The following is a 17,952-nucleotide window of genomic DNA, read 5'->3' as shown; positions in this document are numbered from 1 at the left end:
CCACCATAAAATAACTTCCGACACCCCTGGAATGTGGAATGCCGTACGTGTTTGAGCGGCATACAACCCTCAGTGCTTAGATGAGATGCTGTGACTGTTGCTCTTTAGCTTGCAATGCTTGATTCCTGTAAGTCATGAGCTGACATGCTATTCTAGGGATTTAGTGTGGTGTCTTTCCCAGAGCAGTGTGTGTGTGTGTGTGTGTGTGTGTGTGAGTAGGAAGGGACGAGCGGGTTCTGGGACAGGGGGCGCCCGGGTCCCAAAAAATGGGGTATTATTGAAAATGGGGTACTAATAGTACCCCATTTTTGCGGTGAAAATTATTTTTGGCCCGGTTTTTTTGCGGATAAAAATATGTGCCAGGGGGTGCCCCTACCTCAAAAAAAAAAAAGGGGGTATTATTGAAAATATGTATTGGGGTGTTATGCTCTACCCTAAACAATAAGGTAATATGGTGTCATGATTATGTAAGTATAAAAGGTGTGTTCTTGAATGATGATCCAGTCAGTTTCAAGTTGTTGTGGTGCAGTGAAAATGGATTCTGAATTTGAGATCCTGTATGCTTATGTACGTTCAAAGAAGCAATGTGCGCTGGATGAAAAGAAGAAGAAGAAGAAGAAGGAGATAGAGGAAAGTGAAGAAGTGTGTTATCATCGTGAAGAACAAGTTGAGCATGCTGGTCATAGAGTTTGTTCTCAGTGTGGATTGGTAATGGCTGACATTTACATGCCCGAGGTAAAGTGGAGAGAGCGTTGTACTAGCATAAAGACCTACACGGATTCCGATCGCATTCAAGGTGTGAATCGTCATCTTGTACATTTTCTCAACAAGATCGACTTCACTTTACCGCATGCACAGTTTCACCCTGTTCAAGAGGCACTGCAAGCAATGAAGAAGTCCAGCAGCTATAAAAGCATGAACTATGCAATAGCATTATCGTGTATACTTCATGAGGATCATGATGCAGTGCGCACACTGCGTTCTTCTTTACCGCGCAGTAATGTATCATGGTTGAGAAGCAGCCGCATTACACAACCTCTTCCATCATGTTTTCCACTGATGTTTCTTCTACATCTCATGGAACACATCAAGGGTCCTCTGTCCGCTAGACAGCTGAACACTCTGAAAGTTAATTTGTCCTTGATGTCACCTGCAGACCTGTCCATGATGCATCTTCTAATAGATGCCTATTGTTGGCATGACTACAGTCTGGATTATTTAGTAGATCACGTGACCTCTCTCCCACCTGATCTTGCCAACATACTCTATCAATTTACCAAGACTGCAGTACGTCATCAATGTTAGCAATGCGTTGGAGATTTACACTCTCGGGAACCTGTTCTGAGACATGGTCGAGACACGTTCAGTCATGACCGAGACATGTTCCGACAGGTCAAGTGCAAGTCGTGCTGTGATTGGTTAAATCTTATCATCTGCTCACCGTGTCCTCTGATTGGTTGATTCTTGAACAATTTCACCGTGTTCTCCAAGGTCGTCACCTCCCATAGGATGTTATTTCAAACTCTGCGGCGGTCAAAAGGGTATATATGTGCAAGCACAGTCCTCCATTCACTCACAACTGCCTTTGTTGTTTCGTTGCTCAAGCCTTCTCTCTCTCTCTCTCCCTCTGGATCTCACTGGATCTCTCGTGACTGATATCATGATGGCCACTGATGCTGTTGTTGCTGGTGAAGATGTTGTGGACTGTTTGGGTATTGACCCGTTCGCTATCAAGACGATAAAGAAACCCGGTCTCTACAAGCGACGTGCTAGCCGTAATCCGAATCTGGAGCCTCTGCCTAAGATCAAGATGCCATCTCCTCGTCCTACCATACTACCAGGTGTCGCCACCATTATTACGGATGGGGCAGCAGAGTGTGTTCAAGCAATGTACAGCAAGACCGCCCACGACTATCATGTTGCTCCTGGCACCGATTTCTACTATACGCGCGGTGATTTACCGGGCATGCTTGTCAATGGCACGGTATGTGAAGGACGCTTTGGTCAACTTAAGCTGTACGTCCAGGCTTCACAAGACGATCTCATTCAATTCTTCCTGAAGACCTCAACACCTTTGAGACGTGCCGTGAGATCTCCACATATCAACAGGATACGGAGTAACATCTTCCCTGCAATGTACCAAGGGAAGAGTGTGACTGCTTTGTATCTCAAGCCAACCAAGGGTGTGCCCAACTTCCCGATGAACGAAGAGTGTCAGCTCTATCTGCATCCTTCCACTATATCTTTCAACAGGGAGAAGTGCGAATTCAAGGCATGGCTTTCGGCAATCCCCCTGATGTTTGTAGACTCACGGCTTTGTGAAAGGGATCACGACACCGTGCAAGACCTTCCCGAGACTGAATTGACTCGACTGGTGATTGCATTCCTCAAGAAGTGGAGCACTGCTGACAACGTGACTGCTGACATTGCGTTTGACACAACGGTGGCGGCGGCAGCGTCTCTCCCTGACACCCTACCGGACAATTCACTGGACTTGAATCTGCTAAATGCTTAGTCTATCTTACCACATTGATTGATCAGAAAGACTTTATATCCTAACCCTTTTTTTTTTTTTTCATGCTCTCTTGCTCTCTCTCTCTCTCTCTTGCTAACATATCATCGCTTCATTAGATTACCACTAGCACACATGAGTATCATAATGATTTATTTGAGAAAGAAAATATTTCCTATCATAATTAGAACAGTGTGTGTGTGTGTGTGTGTGTGTGTGAAGATGGCGTACTGGGCTACGCATTTCCATAGGAGTGATGGGGAGGAGACTTCCCTCAAGCACATGCAAAGCATGCGGAATGATATTACCGAAATACAATCAGTTGTGGGGAACGATGACACCGAAAACACCTTGGTTCATGATGTGGAGAAACTGAAAGAGGTGAAAGCCGATGAGAGCAAAGTGGAAGATGTGGAAAACAGATCTACGCGCTACACAGATCAAGCCATAGCAGCTGATGAGCTGCACGTGAAAACAGATGGATCCGTGTCCATGGATGCTAACCTCAACATGAACGAGCATTCCATCTGTAATTTGGCGTACGATGATAGTTCTTTGACATGTGCTGTCCCTGCCGGTTGGGTCAAGAATGAAATCCAACAAGCATCATCGAGATTGCAAACTGGTATGGACACTGTGCGCAAGATGAAAGGACCTCGTGGTGATCGGGGATTGGGATGGCTTAGCGGAGGTGGCATGCCACTGAACTCTGTAGGGAGAAATGGTGACTTCTATCTCGATGCAACCACGCTCATCGTGTACAAGAAATTCAGCTCGAAATGGAAGGCGTTTGGTCGGCTTCATGGATCAAGAGGTGAAGCTGGTCCACGTGGAGAACGTGGATTGATCGGTCCTGAAGGTGAGACTGGACCTAGAGGAGCTGATGGGCAAGGTGGTGAACGCGGTCAAAAAGGTGATCAAGGAATACCTGGTCCAGAAGGTCCCAGAGGTGAAGTTGGACCACGTAGAGAACGTGGATTGGTCGGGCCTGAAGGTGAGATTGGACCTAGAGGAGAAGATGGGCAAGACGGCCCACAAGGTGAACGTGGTGTGCAAGGTGATCAAGGAACCACAGGTCCCATGGGTCCCCAAGGAACCATCGGTCCAACCGGTCCTCCAGGAAACAGAGGTCCCGTGGGTCTCCAAGGAATCATCGGCCCCATAGGTCCTCAAGGAACCAGAGGCCCCATGGGTCCGCAATCAAATCAGAACCTATCCGATCCGTTTCATCTACTACCTCTCATTCGGAGAAACGCCTACCTCTACATATACTCTCATCCTAGCAGATTTGAATCCGTCACCAGGGTGAGCAGAAACAGATACAGAGGGATAAATCTCGTTGACATGAAGGACAAGAGAATCAACGTGAACAGCATCGACATGTTCCGAGACGATCACTTCTACCTCAACATTACACAACCCAGCCAAGTTTCCATTAGAGAACGATTCGTCAATCTGTTTCACGACAACATGTCTTTTGCAATGTTCCAAGTAATTCAAGTGGACGCACCTGACCCTAGAAACATGGCATTGAAGGCATTCGATATCAATACTGTCGGAAATTTCAGCTTGGATAGTTTGTACGTGTTGTTCACTGCCACCCACATAAGCGGCAACTACTTCACGCGTCCCGGCCATTCATCATTCAACATACCCGTTTCGTCTGTAGTCAGCCAATTATCGGCGGCTTTGGATAAACCTGTGTCGAGTATGACGGATCTCTTGGGTACAAAGTGTGTCATAAGTTACGCTCGGAATTCAGAAGGCCTGTTCACTCTATACGTAAACTCCATTTTGATACATTCCAACTTAGACACTGTCCCATTTTCCAGGACCAATGGAATCGAAGATTGCAATTATAGTATTGGTGGTACTCAATTCTTCAACGGCACTTCATCAAAGTTGTTCTGTCATTTGCACTTTGCAGAGAGTTTATCTTCTCACACAATCCAGCGCATCCACACAGAACTCATGGCACACTACGATATATGAAAGTGCTACTTTGATTGTACATAATATATAGCACACATGCTACACTACATTCTTGAGATGAAAATGAAAAATAAAACCTATCTATAGTGAGTGTCATCACAACACCAGAATGTCTGTGATATTGACAGTGGCGAACAACACGTCGGGCGTGAGCAGGGGATTGCACAAACCGAACTTTACTCTAAATGTGAAGGAGCTCGATACGCGTGATAAAGTCCTGCATGTTGAATCGGCTCAGTTTGAAGTACACTTTGAGAACATAGACGAGGCAACGAACAAACTCTATGTGGTACATGGTGTAGAAGAAGAAGAAGAAGAGGATAGACTTTCCATCAAGACGGGAACATACAGCGATGTAGACGATTTGGTGTCTATTATCAATGCCACTCTGAAACGAGCAGGACACGGAGACATTGTGTTTTCCTACTCTCGTCACACCAGCCGCATAAGTGTCTCGGTACCCAGGAATAAACGGTGCTTGTTGAAGAAGGACTCACCCGCATTGGTGCTGGGTGTGGGCACTATTCTCAAGCCATACACGATCGAGGGATCTCACACGTTCCCGTTCGCTGTGGATCTGACGAAAGGCAGAAGACTTGTCCTGCTCTACACCGACCTCATTGGACCTGCTGTGGAGTACGAAGACAATACTGATTCGAGGGTGCTGAAGACTTTTCTTATTCAAACCCTCAACGGTTTGAATAACTACGTGTTCGGGAAAGAAGACAAACGACTGCTGCTTCCACACGAAAACGTGACTAGCATTTCGTTCTGGTTGAAATTCAACACCGGTGAACACATTACTTCCGGATATCCCGTCTACCTTGATCTTCGGATCACCAACACAACTACTTAGATGGATCTTCCAGATGTTCGTGTCCGTCACGTGCGTGACATGGTGGAGGATATAGCAAAACGAAAGAAATTGGAGAGCGAAAAGGTGCGTTGCCGGGAGAAGTACGTGATTTACAACACTGCAATCTTGTCCTTTCTCATACTCATTCAAACCATTCTCAACATTCTTCAAGGGAGTGGTGCCGTATCTGGAGAACATCGCATTCGAATCATCGCCATCAGTAGCACGATTATCGGCGTGATCATGGCATGCATTGGTAAACACGTTCTCGACACCAAACGTCAACTTATCACGTGTATCGAACAACTGCAGCAGATGGAGAGAGCTGAAGACTCGTTCATGTTGGAATTGGGCATTACTCTTGAAGATGGGAAGCTCACTAACGAGGAGCATCAACGATTGATATCGATGATGAACGACTTTCGCAAGACACTGGATATTGGATCTTTGAAAAAAATTCACCCCTATTATAATGTGACTCGCAAGAATGGCACAGGAGATATACTCACCACAAGCTCCGGAGTCCTTCACGGGACTCCTGACCAACACGAAGATCGTTCAGAAGAACATCCTCGACAGGACGGAGAAGAAACTCTCGTTGCTTGAGGGTAGACGCGGAGTACGACTCTTTTCCACAGCAGATCGATCACCACCATCCCTGAACAATGAACTAGACATCTCGTCGCCGAATTTCATTGCTCTGGGGGAGAGCTATTTCATCGTGAAAATGCGCTATAGTGTCAAAAACAATCTCAATAACCAGCCTGGGGACTACACGCGATGGGTGTGCACCACGTCACCAGCCTTTTCGTGGTTCAAGAACATTCGAGTGGAGATCAACGGAACAGAGGTCACGCAATCGAGTAAAGTTGCCGACATGCAAATGGTTCAGCATATCCTCAGTCTAATGGAAAGCAGCAGCGAACGCCTTCAGTACGTGGACTCGGATCTCTACGGTCTACAGAAACTGGATCCGCAAAGAGCATTGAGAGGTGTGGATTTATCGCCCTATCAACTTGGTGTGAAGCGTAAGCATGGCTATGCCTTCGAAACAAACGCTGCAAACGCTAATGCAGCACAAGCACCGGATTTCGTCGATGATTTCACACTCAGGCGTGCACCCACCGTCGAGCTTGTCACCAACGAAGGCTTCTCCAACACGGTTCAGGAAAATGCACTTCGTGCAGCTGTTGGACGGTTTCAGTACAAGCTGAGACCCTTCCTACCGTTTTTCAATCAGGACGATGCTTGGTTACCCCCGGGTACACAGGTGAAGCTTCGCTTTGATCTGCCACAATCCGAGCTTTCCAGATACATCATGCTTAGCGATCAAGGCGGTGGTGCCAACAGTGCTCTGAGCGTCGGTGATATTGAGATCGATCTACTCCAATTGGACTTTGTGTACACTACCTATCGCATGGAACCCAATCTCACCGATCGTGTACGCCTTCCCAAACAACTCTATTTCCACACGTGGTGCCCTCGTCTCATACAAAAGAGCATTTCAGATGATGCTGGTACACTGGAACTGCTTCACAATGCGGACATTCCACGCAGGATGATCCTGTTCTTCACAGATTTGACTCATGGTACACAGCCAGCATTGGCTGGAGGTGAAGCATCGCATTCTTCGAACAGACTGGCCATGATTCATGCAAATCTCAGTCAACTTCGTGTCACTGTCAACGATCAGACGCTCTTTGACAACCCGCTCAAGTTCCAGTGGGATGTGAGTCGTAATACTGAAGGGCAATACTTCTACGATTACAACAAATCCTCCTACCTGCGTGGCTACAATCTGGTTCAAGACTTTTTCGGCAAGACGTATGGAACGCAAATCCCCATCACCGCTGCAGATTACTGCAATCACTACTTTATGGTGCCTATCAACTTGAATCTGGATCGGACCACAGACAATCCAAGATCGAGAGGAAATCTGTCCATCGACTATCAATTTAGCGACGTGACAAACGCCCCCGTGAGGAGACCTAGCGAAAATGGCGCCTCGATCAAAGTCAACCTTCTCTGCATGGACAAGTACTTGTACACCATGAGCAAAGATGAAGGTATCAAAGCCGAAGTTGTATGAATTAATTCCGACCTAGTAGTAAAAGGGCATCATGGAAGGTGGTGACCTGGAGACCAGACATCGTGTCTACGGTGGTGATTTGAAAACATCGAGTCGACAACACGGTGGATTCTTCTGGAAAAAGAGCTTCTGGAAAAACCTAATCGGTGCTGGACCGGATGAGATGGAAAAGCAGATGGCGGAACCCACGACAAAACAAGATGCAATGCAACGCGGTGGACTTGGACCCCTGGCTGCCATGGCAGGAATGACACTTCTTCCCATGCTTTTGGGGAGAGGAGAGTCCGGAGACATTGTGGAAGCGCAAATGAAAACAGCTTACAACCCTGCCATGCACCGAGGAGGTCTAGCCATTCCACCAGGATTAGCCGCCAAGGCCATACCACTCCTGACGAACCTGGCTGCTCCCTTGGCCATGGGTACCATGGCATCACTGGGTGACAACGTAATGGATAAAATATTCGGCAGAGGAGTAAGGAAGGGAAGCTCAGCAGGTGCCATGAAGCGCACTAAAAGTCGTCGTCGTCGGCATGCACCGAAGAAGATTCGTCAACGAGCATCTCGAAAAACCAAGAAACCAGCTCGTCAAGTTCGCTCCAAAGGCCGCAGGGCACGAGGAATAAAGAAACAAGGAAGGGTATTGTTCAAAAAACTAGGACATCGTGCCCTCGACGAAGCTTCATCGTTCCTGTCTGCACCTCGTAGATCCCTAACCCGTCCTGAAACTCCATTTGCTCAAAAAATTCGACAGAACATTAACAGTGCAGGACCGTCTTCTATGAGTTCCGCTCACATCGGTCCATCCTACATCTGATCATGGACTTTATCTCGCTCCTTGGACAGGAAATCGGGAGGAAGAAAAAGACTAGTCCCGTAAGGAACGACGATGTTCCGACCACGGCCACTGCTCGACACGGGCTGCACATTCCTGGTCTTCAGTTCGAGTCTAAGGATTGGTTCACGGAAATCATTCCTGCTCTGAAATCCCGGGGTCAAAACGTATTGTTTCTGGGACAGAGCAACATGGGTAAATCCTACTTTCTCATCAAGCTCCTGAAACGTGTGCAACCTGAGCGTATAGTTGTCATCTCCAACACGCCGGCCGATCAGTATCGTCTCCCAAGCCTCAAATCCTTCAAGCATTACAGCACCATGCCCGAGTGTATCGAAGACATGGATCTCCAGCCTAACACCTATGTGATCATTGATGACATCAGAGTGATGGGTTTGAAGCACGGCAGTCAAAGAGAGTGTCTCTACAAGTTCTTCACCATGTACAGTCATCATCATAAGTTGAACGTGTTCTTTCTCTCTCAGAGCTTTGATAACATTAAGGACATGAAGATCAATGCAAACTTTATGTATCTATTTCGCTTCACTGATAAAAGCAATATCAAGCGTTATCTCAATACTCTGTTTGGTGGTCTGTGCACGAAGTCATCCATTATCTTTAGATTGTATGAGAAGTTATTGGCGGTGTGTCGCAGACCTATCCTAACCATTGATTGCTCTTCTAATCAGTACTACACGTATTGCGAAGACACTGCATTAAAGGTGACTTTTGAATAAAAACCTCGTTGATGTGCGTGTTTAGCCGAAAAGTTAGCCGAAAAGTTAGCCGAAAAGTTAGCCGAAAAGTTAGCCGAAAAGTTAGCCGAAAAGTTAGCCGAAAAGTTAGCCGAAACATTGAAAAAAAAATTCCAATAATGAATAAGAATGGAGCATCTTACGGTGAAATTCTCAAATGGGCTACCGAGCAGTATACAGAGGGTGGGGTCCAGAAAGGGATCCTTCTCGATACCCAAGCGTAAAAGGTTGCAAACCTTGCAGTTTATGTCGAAACATCCTCAACACATCCTCAAGAAGAGAGTAAATTCGTGGGAAGTTCTCGGTATACCACCACTCATGCGGCAAAAAGGAGGTAATAACTACAATACCTACTTGAAAAGCGTCAAGAAAGTTCTTTCCCAAGTGCCAGATCACAGTTTGAGCACCTCCACCCTGTTGGAACTGCAAGCTGATCCGCGAGTAAAGCGTCTATATGACACCCACTTCAAAAACAATCCCGATCACATCAGTTACCCGTCTGTGAGAAATGTGATTGCATCCAACATACTCAACTATGATTCCACTACCGATCAAGTTCGCGATTCCGTTGCAGATGTCAGGAAGAAGAGAAAGGCACCTTTAACATCAGTGCCTTTCAATCTATTACAAGACCACGAATTTGACCGATGGATCCTACAAATCCTGGACAGTTTCCTCCGACATACAAATATACCGGCAACCTTTTTGAAGAGCAACTATTTCACAAGCCGATCACAACTGCTGCAACTCTACGATGAAGATCGACTGAGGTTCAGGAGTCGGGTGGAAGCGGCTGCGGATGCCCTGAAGACGCAGACGATGAACGACTACACTACTCTGGTCAACGAGACGAATCGCATCTACATGTCCAGGTACCCGTTTGCAACCATAGCGGGTGCGGTGGGAATCCACAAACATGTCGATGGATTCCTTCGATCAGAACGAAAGATTCATGAACTAGCCACCCTAGTGCTAGCTGTACCAGGATCGCAGCTCAAGTTTCAAGATCTCAACGATATGACTTCTACGTATGGTAGAACAACTGAAGCAAAATTGATCCATCCCGAGCATTTCATGATCAGAGCACAAAAGGTGATGGTGGACGATGCATCATTCATTCAAGAGGTTCTGAAGGATAAAAGCAGGATCACTCGTATCATCAAGGATATCCTGAGTGGACGTTCAATGTGATCACGTGCGCGAAAATTTTCAGGCTATGATCAAGAATGGACTACCCTCTCAGCAGTGCCGACATCAAAGGAAGATTGAATGGTGTTGGAGGGTTCGTGGGGTGTACAAGTTACGATCTCTTACCACCCTTGAACAATGGAGACTTTTGTATCGTCAACACCGACAACGTTCTACCGGTGTACGATGCACCGGAAGGTGGACATCATTGGTTGACCGTGTGTCGCGAGCAAAACGTGATCCTGGTTTTTGACAGTTTCGGACGCAGTCTATACACTATGGAGCAAGATTACACTGAACCTGCACTGTGCGATTTCTTTAAAGAAGCCTATGTAGACTGTAAGATCATCACCAACACCCAAGCCGTTCAAGACAGAAGCACAGCAGTATGTGGATGGTATGCCATATTGATGGGAAAGCTATTTTCCAAATATGGTCTGGATGAAGCACTTCGAATTTTCCGAAGAGTCTTCGATGAGGATGAAAAGCTGGAAAACGATCAACTGGTTCTCAGTTTAGGTGCCTTGCGAGGTGGTGGAGCCTTGTGGGATACGAAAGTGCAAAAAGCACTTCATGATGGAAGACAGAAGAAGAAGTCGCAGTCCACACCATTCCACACGCAACTGGCTAACGAATTGCACAAACCCAGACGAGTGCATTTCAAAAGACGCAAGGTGAAGAGCAGGTCTGTGGATCACATCTGGAGTGCCGATCTAGTGGATATGCAACGGTTTGCCCGAAGCAACAAGAACTACAAATTCCTGCTGACCGTCATCGATCTGTACAGTCGCTATGCCTGGGCAGTACCCCTGAAAACCAAAACTGGCTCTGCTGTCAGGGATGCATTCGACCTGATCCTGAAAACATCGAACAGGGTACCACAAAAACTATGGGTAGACGAAGGCAAGGAGTTCTACAATGCAACAATGAAGCAATGGGTCAAGGATCACAACATCATCATGTACAGCACCCACAACGAAGGAAAAGCCGTGGTGGTGGAACGCTTCAATAGAACACTGAAAGGCAGAATGTGGCGCCATTTCACGGAGAAAGCTACGACACAGTATCTTGACGTCCTTCCTCAGCTTATGGTCAAGTACAACAGCTCGAAACATCGCAGTATCGGCATGAGTCCCACGAAAGCTTCTCTTGATGGAAAACCAAAAGATGCAGACGTACACTCGAAGCAATCACCAGCTAAATTCAAAGTGGGTGATGATGTGCGTTTGGCTGTGGCTAAACGTCATTTCGAGAAAGGGTACACGCCCAACTGGACAGAGGAAGTGTTCGTGGTAAACGATGTCCTACCCACTGTACCCCACACCTATCGTGTTCAAGACCTGATGGGAGAAGTCATTCAAGGACAGTTCTATGGAGCTGAGCTACAACATGCCAGACACACAGGATTGAGATTCGATAAGGTGTTGAAATACAACAAGAACAGTCGGCTCGTCAAATGGAAGGGTTATCAAGACGAAAAATTCCATACCTGGTTAACAAAGAAGGATGTGAATGATCTCAAAAAGTATTAGCATTTCATATGTACAATGTAGCTCATGCTTTGGATTAACGTGAATATTATGAATCGCATAGTATTTACAATGTATTTCATGAGAAGATATGACATATGCTCTAGTATGTGTGGAAATCCCTCAGTGCTTTGGAATATCCTTGTGTCCGAATGCCAGGGTGTTGATACCATCCTCCAGAATGTAACGCTTACTGTCGAATCCACAGAGGGCAATCTTGTGTAGCTCCTCTCCGTGAATGCAATGTCGTCGACTTCGAAGAACATTCATTGTTCTCTTCAGCTGAGACTCCTCGACGAGACATGTTCGATAATCATCGACGGTTATGGTGTTTTTCAACACGCTTCTCTGCACACCTTTGGCACGCTTGCCATTGTCGTCGTTGTCTTCACAGCGGTATGCGTACATCTTGCTCCGCAAACCAATGAACTCCTTGATGGGTTTGCCACCTAGTTCGTCCTTGAACTTCCCTACCACCTTCTTGTTGACCGTGCTGTACAGGTGGTGGGATGGTGAATAGTTGGATGTGTCATAGGCTGTTATGTTGTTTGACATATCGGTGTACAGATCATCCGTTTGAATATGTACGATCAGACTATCAGTATCAGTGTAGAGCAAACGTACATTTTGTCCATAGCGGGGTAGGAGAACTTCATAGTAAAAGGAATACATCAAGTGCTTCGACAGATCGAGGATGGCTGTACCCACATAAATGGGTTTATTGAGAGTCACCTTTGTCTTGGCAAACTCGATTGCTATCAGATCGTTCTCAAAGGCTACACTGCGGATGTACGAAGGTTTGTTGATGCTTTTCTGGAGACGTGGTTTTTCATCCTGTTCACGAATGAGCTTGATGTTTACTCTGTTTCGAACGTTTTCCATGGTCTTGCCATATACAGCATTGTTCATCAACTACGATAAACAGGCATACAAAGAAAAGACAAGAAAAACAACAATAAGAAAACTGTTATCTTCAGGTCATTCACACTTCCAGTACATACTAGATCCCACACTATTGCTAAATACACACACACACACACACACATGATGTGGAGTACCCACCTTATAGAAGTCTTTCTCGAAATCAGAAGTTGATAGCTTTCTCAGGTCAGTATTAGTGTCGATGTATGGCTTCATCCATGGGTGTTGTGTGAAGGAGAGCACACGATGCACATCTGTAATCTCCACACCCAAGGACACATACTGCTGCAAGTTTCTGTAGTGCAGAACATAGTGCTCTTTCGGTAGTAGATTTGGTACCAGTTTCTTCGCTTCCAAACCGGTCACCTACAAGAGTACAGTATAGATATACACAAACCTTAGAAGATTAATACAAGCATATCCACCAGATAGACCATGACTTACCATTAGTTTCTCTGCCATGTGGGTCTGATATGGAGAAAGCATATCTCGTGTCACCTTCATCTTCTCAGGAGCCAACGGATAGTCATTCATCATGTCATGCACACCATCTGGAATCCTTAAATCGCACTCCACCATGTATCCCGTCGAAGAGTCCATTGGATGATCGAGTACCGTCTCCAGAAGATCATCCGTCACTGCTTCAAAGCAGAAGTCCGACACGGGCAAGGGTTGAGACATGGCCCATCCATATAGATTGTTCGCATCTAAATATTGGATGAAGCTTGACGGCTCGTCTGGATTGTACTCCGATAGATATCTGTTGTTGGCGGTGGCGTGTCTAGCGGACACCATGCTTATGCCACCTCTTTTGCCATGCTCAATGAAGTTGAACATGTCAATGTCGGAAATGAGATGAAGGGACACCTTCGTCATTTTCAGCAGCGAATCCCAGGCAAATCCCGGTAAGGTGAGGTAATTAGCGGGATCCAATCCATAGGTTGCGTGAGCAGTTCTTCTGAAGTTTTCGAAAACGTCAGCCAACAGCAGCACATCAGTCTCCAGGTAGAGGTCGTGATAGTCTCCTAGATCTTCACAGTCAAACGCAGTCCATACTGTTTGCGCATAGGCATAGTCTTCATCACTGATACCCTAGGGAATAGAAAATGTACACCAAAAAGAAAAACAAATCAACGAACTTATTTTAGTAGTTCGCCCACACAATCAATTATTTAGTATGAAGCTGCAGGAAGCGTTCAAACACATTTTGGCTTATTTTAGTACTTCGAAGTAAGATGGTGAAAAAAGAAAGAGAGAAAGATCTACTATATCTATCACACTACTCACCGTGTTCGTTAGCGTTGAGTGGAATGCATCCTTGGGTGGTAGACGCGTTTCTTCGAATTGGTCGTACGACCCCATATATTCATACGGGTAGACACCCTTTCGTGTCAACAGTTTGCGTTCATCCTCGTCTGGAAATCGTGCGGATAGAAGGGCGAATGCATCTGGTGGTGTGGCCGAAACCAACCGGTCTAGGGAGGTGTTCAAGAATGCCAGGCTGTCGATGAACTGGAACTGTCTCCATCCGAATGTGACATATTTTTCACTGTTGATGGGAATCACTTTGATAGCACCGAGACGCTTGGTCTGAGAAGAAAGAAAAAGAGGAGACACAGTTTTAAGGTGCAGCTGTAAAGATGAATATCAATCATATAAACGTGAATATGAGTACCAACATAGTAATGATCTTCCTTCTTAGAAAAACATCATGATCCACGCACACACACACACACACACACACACACACACACACACACACCACGCATATGTAACGTACCCGTTCTTGTCCTTTCTCGTTCACATACGTAATCTCATCAGTGGACGTTCTCCCAATGGCAGATATGATGTGATGAGAATCGTATCCCTTCAAGTTATGAAAGATCACAGGAATCTTGATCTTGAACGGCTCAATCCGCATGTTCAGGTTACAATGGTTGTGTGCTGCACCACGGTAAGCACCGGTGATGTGACAGTGGTCACGTACACGATCGCTACCCAACGCTTCACCACAGATCCAACAGGAGACTACCGTTTCAAATTCACGTTGCTGACTTTCTGAAATGATCATTTGACCAGCATTACATGCTAGAAGCTCATCACGGATAGTCTCCTCCTCTTGCTCAAGTGACAGCAGAAAACAGAACATAGAATCTTCTCCACGGTAGAAGAAACGGTTCGTGACGACGCCATCAGATCGTACTACAATGTACGAACAGGAACAGGCTACATGCTTGTTCTTTTGGAATGTCGAATGACCGATTTTCTTGTCAGCGGACAGAGGTTCTATGAAGGCCTCACAATCGGCATAGATCACCTGCATTTGAGAGAGAGAGAGAGAGAGAGAGCGAGAGAGAGAAGTAGGAATAGCAGCAGGGACAACACCGAGTAAAACAGCGGAAAAGACAGATAGAGAATTAGGAATAGCTGCAGAGACAACACCGAGTAAAACAGCAGAAAGGTGAACACTCAGAGTCAAGAAACATGTGCAGTAAAGAAAGAAAAAAAAAAAACAGACCACAGTGTGTTCACCTTGATTAAGTGTTCTACTTACAAATGGGGCTTGAAGCTGCTTGTTCACATTCCTGAACATCACTCTATCACCAGCCTTTGGCATCTCCACCGTAGCTTCAGGATGTTCACTGCAGTACATCATATGATTATTCAATGCCTTCTCCGTGACGTGTGTTGAGAGTCCGGAAAATGATCCGAAAAATTGAAATTACAAGTCAAAATACTGCAAAACTATGAGTTCTGATTAATATAAAATTGGAAAAAGTGAGATAACATTGACATTTGAAATAGTAATATTTTAGACATCGGAATGCAATATTATGATGTAGGGCAGGACATATTACCCACCCCTAAAAATCAAAATTAATGATACATGCAGAATTCCAAATCATGACACCATATTACCTTATTGTTTAGGGTAGAGCATAACACCCCAATACATATTTTCAATAATACCCCCTTTTTTTTGAGGTAGGGGCACCCCCTGGCACATATTTTATCCGCAAAAAAACCGGGCCAAAAATAATTTTCACCGCAAAAATGGGGTACTATTAGTACCCCATTTTTCAATAATACCCCATTTTTTGGGACCCGGGCGCCCCCTGGCCCAGAACCCGCTCGTCCCTTCCTACTAATGATGTCAGCACTACATCATTCTGTTGCTGTGCCATCTCTCCATTTTACAACAAACACTTAGACCATGAAAGAACTGTAAACATCTTGGCTGTGGATATTCCCTCTACTTAGCAGTTTTAAAAACAGACTACGTTTAGTCATTCATTCAATTATGGAATGGTGAAGACTCTGTTATATCTGTTCAATGAAATTCCATGGTGAAATTGGTCAAAAGGCATTGATAACACTGGTTAGAATGACGTTAACATTGGAATGGTTACAGGTATACAACTGTGAAGTGCTGGGTGAAAGCGGGACTAGTGGATAAGCTACAAAGCAAGGGCTGTTCCTTCGTGAAGAAGTGAAAAAGCTATTGCATTTTTTTGACAGTGGCTGCCATTAGCTGCAGAAACATACTGCGTTCCTCGCGGTCCTGTTCTGCCTTTTGCTTGCGATCTTGACGGTCATCTTCTGCTTTCTTGCTCTCTTCTTGTTCCTTTTTCTTTTTTGAAGCAAGCTCGTCCCGTTGAGCCTCTTCCTTCAGGGCCATCTCCCTCTCCTGGGTAACATGAACAGAATCACCAACAGAAATCAGAAAATTCAATAAACAAAAAAACAATTGAACACATGAACAATTTGAAGCATTTTCTCTTGAAATTTATTCTATACAGCATGAAAGTAAAAATGGGTCATACCTGCAGCGCGAGTCTTCGCTCCTCCAGTGCGACTGCATTTGCACCATGAGAAGCAGCAAACTTCTCCTCCTCCAAATACACTTTTCTCTCCTCAATCTTGAGAAGAGCATCATTTTTCTTCTCGAGGTACGTAATAATAGGATCCGCTTGATCGTACGTGCTGCTCCGCTTGGTTTTCTGGGGCCGGTCTTCCGCTGAAGATTTCTCCGAAAGGGTCCTACAAGCATCGGCTCGCATCTGCTCGGCCACAGCCTTTTCCGCATGCTTGGCTGTCACCACTGCCACTGCGGCTTGCTCCTTCTCGGCCTTCAGCTCCTGTAGCTCGGTTAGAAGCACGTCTGCTTCGGAGAAGTCCTCTACAATACCATAGGCCGATTTGCTTTTGCTATCTTTGGATTTCTGCTTCGACATCAGCAGGTGCAGCCTATCTGAAGCGCCTTTCTTTTTTAAATTGCCGAATCGCCGGTCTTGTGAGGATAGTTCATCCACGACATCATCCATTACCGACGAACCACGGACAAAAGGATTTCCTGATCCACGAATCTGTCTGAGCAGGACCAAGTCCATGCCTGAGTCCCAAACTATCCGTTGCCTATCCGGTGTAATAGGTGTCGGAGGAACAGGTGCAGGTAAATTTGAAGCCATAGTACACTGACACGTTTACGGTTAGGGATAAGAGAAAGAGTAGAGGGAAAAGTCTGAAAAATCTGAAACAAATCCCGCCAAACAAGAACGAAAGCAATATTCGTTGAAAGTGGCTTTTTCCGTCCAGATCAGACGAACTTCCGTAAGATCTTCGTAACCTCGTTCCCGCACTACGAAAATGGTGTACGAAAATCGTTAGCGAAAGGTCTCTAATACCACTAAAATGTATAGAATGTGTACTCGGGATCAAATGTGGACTTCCGGAGAAAACTGCATGGAAGAAGATCTACATGACATTGTAGTCTCAGCTATGGAGAAGGAACCATGATACAGCAATAGGCACTGCAACATCAATACAAGCATAATTAGGTACAGAAATAATAGAATAGAATAGAATGCAGGGTCACTGCAGTGACTTATGCATGACACTGCAGTGACTTATGCATGACACTGCATTGACAACATGACTTCAGGTATGCATTTGGGCACTAACAAACAACGAACTCTGGACGGTGAACTTTTGACCTTTGACGGCCTAAACATTACTTATCTGTTACATAATCATTTTCAGTCACTGAGTGTAGATCAGGCCCTTTCACGGAGCCGTGCCAGATATATACCGTGGTATGGTACGACTCCCTCCCTGCCGAGTCCCGGGTACCCGGGTGTAGATCTTTGGGGCTGTTAAGTTAGTGATGACGTCACAGTTCCTTCGATACGCATAGCAACGATCCCACTGGGGACAAACAAAAGTAACGTCGTCTCCACCGAACCAGTTGTCAGTGGCAACAGATAGGAATCCTGTACTT

General features: G+C 45.6%; 3 protein-coding genes across 4 annotated transcripts in view; 1 reads left to right on the top strand and 2 right to left on the bottom strand.

The window, feature by feature from the left end:
• Window positions 1–17,952, top strand: part of LOC135818418 (uncharacterized) — a 106,124-nt gene that overhangs the window by 54,650 nt on the left and 33,522 nt on the right. The window lies entirely within an intron of this gene.
• LOC135818417 (uncharacterized) lies at window positions 11,690–15,363 on the bottom strand. The gene is made up of 6 exons (XM_065331788.1): window positions 15,229–15,363; window positions 14,455–14,991; window positions 13,962–14,264; window positions 13,119–13,766; window positions 12,816–13,040; window positions 11,690–12,665 (listed from the first exon to the last, which is right to left on the bottom strand). The coding sequence occupies exons 1-6, from the start codon at window positions 15,328–15,330 to the stop codon at window positions 11,877–11,879; spliced, it is 2,604 nt and encodes an 867-aa protein (XP_065187860.1). The 5' UTR covers window positions 15,331–15,363; the 3' UTR covers window positions 11,690–11,876.
• On the bottom strand, window positions 15,882–16,999 carry LOC135816497 (uncharacterized). The gene is made up of 2 exons (XM_065329691.1): window positions 16,499–16,999; window positions 15,882–16,362 (listed from the first exon to the last, which is right to left on the bottom strand). Exons 1-2 carry the CDS (start codon window positions 16,997–16,999, stop codon window positions 16,174–16,176), a joined length of 690 nt encoding a protein of 229 aa, XP_065185763.1. The 3' UTR covers window positions 15,882–16,173.

Source organism: Sycon ciliatum, chromosome 5, assembly GCF_964019385.1.
Source record: "Sycon ciliatum chromosome 5, ocSycCili1.1, whole genome shotgun sequence".
Classification (NCBI taxonomy): Eukaryota; Metazoa; Porifera; class Calcarea; order Leucosolenida; family Sycettidae; genus Sycon; species Sycon ciliatum.
The sequence above is the reverse complement of the archived record's forward strand: the minus strand, read 5'-3'. Positions and strand labels throughout refer to the sequence as shown.

Excerpts from the sequence above, each read along its gene's own strand:
- LOC135818417 (XM_065331788.1), bottom strand. The coding sequence starts at position 15,330 with ATGATGTACTGCAGTGAACATCCTGAAGCTACGGTGGAGATGCCAAAG. Across the intron at positions 14,992-15,228 it reads AGCAGCTTCAAGCCCCATTT|GTGATCTATGCCGATTGTGA; the intron begins GTAAGTAGAACA and ends TCTCAAATGCAG. Across the intron at positions 12,666-12,815 it reads TCGAGAAAGACTTCTATAAG|TTGATGAACAATGCTGTATA; the intron begins GTGGGTACTCCA and ends TGTTTATCGTAG.
- LOC135816497 (XM_065329691.1), bottom strand. The coding sequence starts at position 16,999 with ATGGATGATGTCGTGGATGAACTATCCTCACAAGACCGGCGATTCGGC. Across the intron at positions 16,363-16,498 it reads AGCGAAGACTCGCGCTGCAG|GAGAGGGAGATGGCCCTGAA; the intron begins GTATGACCCATT and ends CATGTTACCCAG.